Genomic DNA, 10,719 nt, shown 5'->3' with positions numbered 1-10,719 from the left:
TGTATATATATATATATATATATATATATATATATATATATATACCACATCTTCTTTATCCATTCATCCATTGATGGACATTTGGGCTCTTTCCATACTTTGGCTATTGTTGATAGTGCTGCTATAAACATTGGGGTGCATGTGTCCCTTCAAAACAGCACACCTGTGTCCCTTGGATAAATGCCTAGTAGTGCAATTGCTGGGTCGTAAGGTAGTTCTATTTGTAGTTTTGTGAGGAACCTCCATACTGTTTTCCAGAGTGGCTGCACCAGCTTGCATTCCCTACAACAATGCAAAAGAGATCCTCTTCGCATCCTCGCCAACATCTGTTGTTGCCTGAGTTGTTAATGTTAGCCATTCTGACAGGTGTGAGGGGGTATCTCATCGTGGTTTTGATTTGTATTTCCCTGATGATGAGTGATGTTGAGCATTTTTTCATGTGTCAGCTGCCATCTGGATGTCTTCTTTGGAGAAGTGTCTATTCATGTCTTTTGCCCATTTCTTCACTGGATTATTTGTTTTTGGGGTGTTGAGTTTGATAAGTTCTTTATAGATTTTGGATACTAACCCTTTATCTAATATGTCATTTGCAAATATCTTCTCCCATTCTGTTGGTTGCCTTTTAGTTTTGCTGATTGTCTCCTTAGCTGTACAAAAGCTTTTTATTTTGATGAGCTCCCAGTAGTTCATTTTTGCTTTTCTTTCCCTTGCCTCTGAAGACATGTTGAGTAGGAAGTTGCTGTGGCCAAGATCAAAGAGGTTTTGCCTGCTTTCTCCTCAAGGATTTTGATGGCTTCCTGTGTTACATTAAGGTCTTTCATCCATTTTCAGTTTATTTTTGTGTATGGTGTAAGAAAGTGGTCCAGGTTCATTTTTCTGCATGTCACTGTCCAGTTTTCCCAGCACCACTTGCTGAAGAGACTGTCTTTATCCCATTGGATATTCTTTCCTGCTTTGTTAAAGATTAGTTGGCCATATGTTTGTGGGTCCATTTCTGCGTTCTCTATTCTGTTTCATTGATCTGAGTGTCTGTTCTTGTGCCAGTACCATACTGTCTTGATGATTACAGCTTTGTAGTATAGCTTAAAGTCTGGGATTGTGATGCCTCCTGCTTTGGTTTTCTTTTTCAAGATTGTTTTGGCTCTTTGGGGGTCTTTTCTGGTTCCAAACAAATTTTAGGATTATTTGTTCTAGCTCTGTGAAGAATGCTGGTGTTACTTGATAGGTATTGCATTGAATATGTAGATTGCTTTGGGTAGTATTGACATTTTAACAGTATTTGTTCTTCCTATCCAGGAGCATGGAATCTTTTTCCATTTTTTTGTGTCTTCAATTTCTTTCATAAGCTTTCTATAGTTTTCAGTGTATAGATTTTTCACCTCTTTGGTTAGATTTATTCCTAGGTATTTTATGGTTTTTGGTGCAACTGTAAATGGGATCAGTTCCTTGATTTCTCTTTCTGTCACTTCATGGTTGGTGTAGGAATGCAGCTGATTTCTGTGCGTTGATTTTATATCATGCAACTTTGCTGGACTCATGAATCAATTCTAACAGTTTTTTGGTGGAATCTTTTGGATTTTCCATATAGAGTATCATGTCATCTGCGAAGAGTGAAGGTTTGACCTCCTCCTGGCTGATTTGGATGCCTTTTATTTCTTTGTGTTGTCTGATTGCAGAGGCTAAGACTTCCAATACGGTGTTGAATAGCAGTGGCGAGAGTGGACATCCCTGTCTTGTTCCTGACCTTAGGGGGAAAGTTCTCAGTTTTTCCCCATTGAGGAGCATATTAGCGTTGGGTCATTCATATATGGCTTTTATGATCTTGAGGTATGCTCCTTCTATCCCTACTTTCTTGAGGGTTTTTATCATGAAAGGATGCTGTATTTTGTCAAATGCTTTCTCTGCATCTATTGAGAGGATCATATGATTCTTGTCCTTTCTTTTATTGATGTGATGAATCACGTTAATTATTTTGCGGATATTGAACCAGCCCTGCATCCCAGGTATAAATCCCACTTGGTCGTGGTGAATAGTTTTTTTAATGTATTGTTGGATCCGGTTGGCTAATATCTTGAGGATTTTTGCATCCATGTTCATCTGGGAAATTGGCCTATAGTTCTCCTTCTTAGTGGGGTCTCTGCCTGGTTTTGGAACCAAGGTAATGCTGGCTTCATAGAAAGAGTTTGGAAGTTTTCCTTCCATTCCTATTTTTTGGAACAGTTTCAAGAGAATAGGCGTTAACTCTTCCTTAAATGTTTGGTAGAATTCCCCCTGGAAAGCCATCTGGCCCTGGACTCTTGTTTTTTGGCAGATTTTTGATTATTAATTCGATTTCCTTACTGGTTATGGGTCTGTTCAAATTGTCTATTTCTTCCCGTTTCAGTTTTGGTAGTGTATATGTTTCTAGGAATTTGTCCATTTCTTCCAGATTACCCATTTTATTGGCATATAATTGCTCATAATATTGTCTTATTATTGTTTTATTTCTGCTGTGTTGGTTGTGATCTCTCCTCTTTCATTCTTGATTTTATGTATTAGGGTCCTTTCCTTTTTCTTTTTGATCAAACTGGCTAGTGGTTTATCAATTTTGTTAATTCTTCCAAAGAACCAGCTTCTGGTTTCATTGATCTGTTCTACTGTTTTTTTTTTTTTTGGTTTCGATAGTGTTAATTTCTGCTCTAATCTTTATTATTTCCTGTCTTCTGCTGGTTTTGAGTTTTATTTGCTGTTCTTTTTCCAGATCCTTAAGGTGTAAGGTTAGGTTGTGTACCTGAGATCTTTCTTCTTTCTTTAGGAAGGCCTGGATTGCTATATAGTTTCTTCTTATGACCTCCTTTGCTGCGTCCCAGATGTTTTGGGTTGTGGTGTTATCATTTTCATTGACTTCCATATACTTTTTCATTTCCTCTTTAACTTCTTGGTTAGCCCATTCATTCTTTAGTAGGATGTTCTTCAGTCTCTAAGTATTTGTTACCTTTCCAAATTTTTCTTGTGGTTGATTTCGAGTTTCATAGCATTGTGGTCTGAAAATATGCATGGTATGATCTCGATCTTTTTGTACTTACTTAGGGCTGATGTGTGTCCCAGTATATGGTCTATTCTGGAGAACATTCCATGTGCACTGGAGAAGAATGTATATTCTGCTGCTTTAGGATGAAATGTTCTGAATGTATGTGTTAAGTCCATCTGGTCCAGTGTGTCATTCAAAGTCATTGTTTCCTTGTTGACTTTTTGATTAGATGATCTGTCCATTGCTGTGAGTGGGGTGTTGAAGTCTTCTACTATTATGGTATTACTATCTATGAGTTTCTTTATGTTTGTGATTAATTGATTTATATATTTGGGTGCTTCCACATTTGGCACATAAATTTTACAATTGTTAGGTCTTCTTGGTCTATAGACCCCTTGATTATGATATAATGCCCTTCTGCATCTCTTGATACAGTATTTATTTTAAAGTCTAGATTGTCTGATGTAAGTATGGCTACTCCGGCTTTCTTTTGTTGACCATTAGCATGATAGATGCTTCTCCATCCCCTTATTTTCAATCTGAAGGTGTCTTTAGGTCTAAAGTGGGTCTCTTGTAAACAGCATATAGATGGATCTTGTTTTCTTATCCATTCTGTTACCCTATGTCTTTTGATTGGAGCATTGAGTCCATTGATGTTTAGAGTGAGTACTGAAAGATATGAATTTATTGCTATTATGATGCTTGTAGAGTTAGAGTTTCTGGTGGATTCTCTGGTCCTTTCTAATCGTTGTTGCTTTTGGTATTTTTTTATTTATATATACGTATTTTCATCTTTTCTCCCCTCAGAGAGTCCCTCTTAAAATTTCTTGTAGGGCTGGTTTAGTGGTCACAAATTCCTTTAATTTTTGTTTGTCTGGGAAACTTTTTATCTCTCCTGCTATTTTGAATGACAGCCTTGCTGGATAAAGAATTCTCGGCTGCATGTTTTTCTGATTCAACACACTGAATATATCCTGCCACTCCTTTCTGGTCTGCCAAGTTTCTGTGGATAGGTCTGCTGCAAACCTGAACTGTCTTCCCTTGTATGTTAGGGACTTTTTTTCCCTTGCTGCTTTCATGATTCTCTCCTTGCCTGAGTATTTTGTGAATTTGACTATGATATGCCTTGTTGATGGTAGGTTTTTGTTGAATCTAATGGGGGTCCTCTGTGCTTCCTGGATTTTGATGTCTGTGTCTTTCCCCAGGTTAGGAGTTTTCCACTATGATTTGCTCACATGACCCTTCTACCCCTATCTTTTTCTCTTTCTCTTCTGGGACCCCTATGATTCTGATGTTCCTTTTTAATGAGTCACTGATTTCTCTAATACTTAAATCGTGCTCTTCTGCCTTAATCTCCCTCTTTTTTTCTGCTTCATTATTCTCTATAAGTTTGTCCTCTATATCACTGATTCTCTGTTCTGCCTCATTGATCCTTGCCACCGCTGCATCCATCCGTGATTGCAGCTCAGTTATAGCATTTTTAATTTCATTCTGGATATTTTTACTTCTTTTATCTCTGCAGAAAGGAATTCTAATCTATTTTTGACTCCAGCTAGTATTCTTATCATGATTCTAAATTCTGGTTCAGACATCTTGCTTGTATCTGTGTTGGTTAAATCCTTGGCTGTCGTTTCTTCGTGCTCTTTCTTTTGGGGTGAATTCCTGCTGACTTCTGTAGTTCAGGTTGTGCCGATTGTTGTGTTAATCCTCCAATCAGTTTTCTAGGTGTGTAGGATGGTTTAGTGTTGTTCTGGCTGTATTTCATGGATGCGAGACACACAAAAAACTTCCATGCTGTTCTGCCATCTTGGCTCCTCTCCATATTTTTTTCAAGTTGAAATTATTTCAATTTTTACATAATTGTAGTTAGAGGAGGCATTTATTTAGTTATGCAACAAAGTTTTGGGTACTTTTAACCAAAATATCTTTGTACAAATTTTATTGTATGTGTATCACTGTATAATAAAATAAAATCTTCCCTATTTACAACTGTATATTTTGTACTGCATTGGTGTTGAACACATACAAATGCTGACTGAACTCAATATTACTTGATTGCTTTGAGATAATGCTTGGTCTTACATGGTAGATGTGTTTATAGCCGAGAGTAAAGTAAATGAGAAATTATGTGTTACATATAGCCTGCTGTGGCCTCATTCTTTTCTGTATGATTTTTAATTTTACAGTTTTGTCTATTATTGCAGGCATATAAGTGCTTATAATATCACAATTAAACACCTTTCCACTTTGTTCTGTCCTTATTTTTAAACGAGGGGAATACCAAATTAGAAATATATGCTTTGCATCATTTTTTGCACATGCCCTTTTTGGAAGTGAAAAGAAAAAATAGAATATAATTGACCTACATAAATCACTATAGTTGTGTGAAGGCTGAAGTAAAACCAGGCTTATACCATAGTATAAGTTCCTGAAGTAGCTATAGCTAGAAATTTAAAATAAACCTGTTACATGAGATGATGTCTTTATAAAATTAGGTGCTAGAGTATATTTGGTTTTGAGCAGTCAGACTTTAAAGGATGCATACTTTAAATTACCTTTTTTTAATATAATTAGTATTCATTTTAAAATGGTGGAATTTTTTTCCCAGTTTTGCAAATCTGGTGTGTATACACACACACACACACACACACACACACACACACACACACACACACGTTGGTGTGTGGTTTAATGTTTCATTGCAGGATAGAAGGGGAGATGCTAAAGCAGGTGAGAAGATCTTTATTCAGAAATGTGCTCAGTGCCACACAGTGGAAAAAGGTGGAAAACACAAGACTGGTCCAAATCTCTGGGGCCTTTCTGGCCCTGGACGAAAAACAGGACAAGCACCAGGATTTTCTTTTTCCGATGCTAACAAAAACAGAGAGAAAAACTAGGCAGTTGTGGCAGAGAACTAGAAACTTTGTAGCAAAGAGAAAAGACATGATTTGATAGAATTCTCTAGTTTGCTGCATTAAAAATAAAATCATCATGTTTATATTACTGAAATACTGGTTTATATCGTAAGATCTGTGTTTAGATACCTGGTTTCTTTTTGATCACACAGGTTTTTACCTATACAAGGTATTTCATTTTATGCAGTACATCCATGTTGAAAAGCATGAGCTAAATTAAAAAGATCAAACCATATTTTAATGGCATAATGGTAGTTTTCTATTTGTAGTAGTGATTTCTATTTGTAGTAGTGGGAGGATGTTATAAAATAGTTTGAAAAAGTATATTCCGTGATTTCTTTGTTGGTGGAAAGTGGGTGGATGGCAGTTAACATGAGAAAGCATTTTAGGGTTAAAATTAAAAATGGTTAGAAAAGACTATAATATCTTTGCAAAGAAATTTGTTATTCCCAGATATATGTGTACATACATACATATCATTAACATTCACCTCAAAAATAGGGTATAACTCGAAATAGACTGTAACTCTTTTTTGAATTGTTCTTGGAGGCTTGCAATTTCTTACTGGCCCAAATTTCAGATCAGTACAACACTACTATTTGGAAAGGCTTTTATTTTATTATGTTTTTGTTTCTTTTTATTATTTTTATTGAGGTGAAATTCACATAACATTAGCCATTTTTAAAATTTATTTGTTTTTGTTTTAGAGAGAGAGCTTGCACAAGTCAGGGAGAGGGGCAGAAGGTGAGAGAGAGAATCTTAAGAAGGCTCCATGCTCAGCACAGAGCCTGACCCCAGGCTCAATCCCATGACCATGGGATCACGAGCTTAGCCAACATCAAGAGTCAAATCCTCAACCAACTGAGCCACCCAGGTGCCCCAACATTAGTCTTTTAATTAATTAATTTATGTTTGTTTATTTTTTGCGAGAGAGGGAGAGATAGAACGTGAGTGGGGAGGGACAGAGAGAGAGGGAGACAGAGGATCCAAGGTGGGCTCTGTGCTGATAGCAGTGAGCCAGATGCAGGGCTCAAACCTACAAACTGCGAGATCATGACCTGAGCCGAAGTCAGACACTTAACTGACTGAGTCACGAGACGCCCCAACATTAGCTATTTTAAAGTGTACAAGTCAGTAACATTTAGGGTATCACAATATTGTGTAATCAACACCTCTTTGTAGTTTCAAAACTTTTTCATTACTCCAGAAGAGCTCCTGTACCCATTAATCACTCCCCATTTTCTCCTACCCTTAATCAACCTCTAATAGCCTCCTATTTGTATGGATTTGCCTATTCTGCATAGTCTTAAAAAAGAAATCATAAAATATGAGCTCTTGTGTCTGGCTTCTTTCACTTGGCATGTTTTCAAGGTTCATTGAAGTTGTAGCATGTATCAGTGCTTCATTCCTTTCTGTGGCTAATCATATTCCATTGAATGTATATATCACAATTTGTTTATCCATGTATCAGTTGATGAACATTTGGATTGTTTCCACCTTTTGCCTATTGTGATAGTGTTGCTATGAATATTTGTGAATAAGCATTTGTTTGAGTCCCTGTTTTCAGTTCTTTTGGATATGTATATGTATATGTATATGTATATGTATATGGTGGGTCATTTGTTAAATCTATAACTTTTTGAGGAAATACCAAATTGTTTTCCACAGTAGCTTCCATCAGTAATGTAGGATTCCTGTTTCTCTATATCCTCTCCAATGCTTGTTCTTTTCTTTTCTTTTTAAAATTGCCATCTTGGGGCACCTGGGTGGCTCAGTTGGTTAAGATTTCAACTTGGCTCAGGTCATGATCTCATGGTTTGTGAGTTCGAGCCCCACGTTGGGCTCTGTGCTGACAGCTTGGAGCCTGGAGCCTGCTTTGGATTCTGAGTCTCCATCTCTCTCTACCCCTCCCCACTGTGCTCTGTCTCTCTCTGTCTATAAAAAATAAGTAAAATGAAAAAAAATAAATAAAATTGCCATCCTAGTGGGTGTGAAGTGGTATCTCACAATTTTGCTTTGCATTTTGTTAACGAATGATGATGTTGAACATGTGTTAACGTGCTTTGTTAAAAAGAAAACCACAGACCCAAAATGGAGTCACTTGTGGTAGGCACAGGACACCAAACCATGGCTTAGTACCTAACCTAATTGTAGTTTCAACCTTTGCCAGAATGTAATCTTAACCAGTTAGTCTGGAATTTCCTGGTGGGCACTGGTAAGGTAATCCACCTGGTTTGTTCCCCAAAAGGAGGTGACCTTGCCTGAAATAATTCTTCCTTGTTGTTGTTATGACTTCCTTTTCCTGCCTTTAAAAACCTTTCCCTTTCTGTCGCCCTTTGTACTCCTTTCTACATGCTGCCTGATTCATAAATCATTGAATAAAAGCCAATTTGATCCTTAAATTCACTCAGTTGAAATTTTTCTGTTTAACAACTTGTTGGCCATTTGTGTATTTGGAAAAAATGTGTATTCATGTCCTCTGCCTATTTTTTATTTGAAGTGTTTGTCTTTTTTCTTGTAAGAGTTCTTTATGTATTCTGGACACTAAACCCTCATCGAATAGGAGATTTTCAAATATTTTCTTTTATTCTGTAGTTTGTTTTCATTTGGTTGATAAGGTCCTTTGATGCACAGAAGTTTTTAATTTGCATAAAGTCCATTTATCTATTTTTTGTTGGTATTTTCTTGGTACCAAATCTACGAATCTATCACCAAATCTAAGGTCCTACTAAAGATTTACCCTTGTGTATTCTTCAAATACTTTCATAGTTTTGGCTCTTATATTTAGATTGTTGACCCATATTCATTTGATTTTTGATAGTGAGGAAATAGTTCAATTTCTTTCTTTTTCATGTGGTTATCTAGTTATCCCAACTCCATTTCTTGAAAGATGATTATTTCCCAGTTGAGTGGTCTTGATACCCTTGTTGAAAAACAGACTGGCCATATATGTTGGGGCTTGCTGCTGCATATTCAATTCTATTTTTATTTCTGTTTTTATTACTGTAGTTTTGTAGTAAGTTTTGAAATTAGGAAGTGTTGAGCCCTCCAGCTGTGTTTTTCTTTTTTGATATTATTTTAACTGTTCAGGGCCTTTTGCAATTCTGTGAATTTGCGGATCACCTTCCTCATTTCTGCAAAAATTTTGGAATTTTTGATAGAGATTGCATTGTGTCTATAGATTGTTTAGGGGGTATTGCCATTTTAGCAACACTAATGTTCCAATGTATGAACATGGGATGACTTTCCATTTATTTAGGTCTCCTTTCATTTCTTTAAGCAATGTTTTGTAATTTTCAGTGTATGAGTCTTTCACTTCCTGGGTTAAATTTTTCCTAAGTATTTTATCATTTTAGAAACTATTATAAATAACATTGTTTTCTTAATTTTCTTTTTGAATTGTTCATTGCTTGTATATAAAACACAACTGACCTTTGTATGTTGACCTTGCACCCTGCTTTGCTGAATTTGTTTGTCCAATAGATTTTTGTGGCTCCTTTGGGATTTTCTATATTTAGAATCATATCATCTGTGAATAGAAGTGGTTTTACTTCTTCCTTTCCAATTTGGATGGCTGTTATTTCTTATTATTCCCTAATTGCTCAGGCTAGGACTTCTAGTGGAATTCTGAGTAGAACTGTTAAAAATGTTCCTGATCTTAGAGGGAAAGTTTTTAGCTTTTCACCTTGGGTATGATATTATCTGGGGGTTTCCAAAAATCCCTGTTTTCATGTTAGGCAAGTTATCTTTTATTCTTAGTTTACAGAGTGTTTATGTCATGAAAGAATATTAGAATTTGTCAATTTTTTTTTCTGCAGGTATTGAAACAATCATCTATTCTTTTTCCTTTTGCTCTATTAATGTGTTATGCTAAGGTAATTGATTTTCTTATATTGAATCATCCTTGCATTCCTGGGATAAATCCCATTTGGCCATAGTGTATAATTCTTTTAATGTGAGTTGGATTTAGTTTGCTAGTATTTTGTTGAGGATTTTTGCATTAGTGATAAGAGTTACTGGTTTGTAGTTTTCTTGTGGTGTCTTTGTCTGGCTTTGGTGTTTGGAGAAGTTTAAAATACAGATTATTGCAACTGTGAGTACTCTTCATACATGATTTGAATTTGGTATTTTAAAATTTATTAATGGGTTTTATAGTGCTTGTATTGTGCTTATTTGATTGAGCTTTGTGGACTATATTGTAGGAGAAGGGCTTAAAGAGAGGAGTTGGTGTTTTGTGCACAATGTTTTTTGGAGTGCACATGTAATAGCTTAATTTTGTCAAAAGAGGGATTTTGCTTATTTTAACCTGTGTTAATATTTCTAGTAAGATAGTGTCTTGGGTTGGTCTTAGCCTATCTATAGTGATGTTATTGACTAGAAATGCCTGGGGACACTCACCTGGGCCCATACTACTTGTAGTGAGCCCCTACTTATAGTGAGCCCAGCCAAAGTTGGTAATGTGGCTGGACCAGGCCTTGTGGTTCTTATTATGATGGCAAGACACACCTCATCAGCAACTATCAGGGAACTTTGAAAAGACAAGATTTATTACTCACAAGTCCTGGAGGTTGGATTGGATGCCTGGGACCACCCAGTGAGGTTGAGAGGAGAGAGAGCACGTGAGAGAAACAGAGTGAGAGCAAGCTAGTGAGCAGGTCTAGCGTTCTGCTTTTATTGGAGTCAAGGGTGGGGTGCCTACGGTTTTGAAGGTTCACTCTTTATTGGTGAATTTAAAACATAAGGGTGGGAATTAAAGCATGGGAAGGGAAAAACAAGCAGTCCTCAAATGCAGTT

General features: G+C 36.4%; 1 protein-coding gene across 1 annotated transcript in view; it reads left to right on the top strand.

Moving 5' to 3' along the window:
- The first annotated feature begins 4,562 nt into the window (after positions 1-4,562).
- PDE11A (phosphodiesterase 11A) overlaps positions 4,563-10,719 on the top strand; it is a 404,325-nt gene continuing 398,168 nt past the window's right edge. Inside the window, exon 1 of the mRNA XM_045033997.1 lies at positions 4,563-5,910. Coding sequence (XP_044889932.1) covers positions 5,702-5,910 — 209 coding nt within the window. The 5' untranslated portion in view covers positions 4,563-5,701. The remainder of the gene's footprint in view (positions 5,911-10,719) is intronic.

Source organism: Felis catus, chromosome C1, assembly GCF_018350175.1.
Source record: "Felis catus isolate Fca126 chromosome C1, F.catus_Fca126_mat1.0, whole genome shotgun sequence".
Classification (NCBI taxonomy): domain Eukaryota; kingdom Metazoa; phylum Chordata; class Mammalia; order Carnivora; family Felidae; genus Felis; species Felis catus.
The sequence above is the reverse complement of the archived record's forward strand: the minus strand, read 5'-3'. Positions and strand labels throughout refer to the sequence as shown.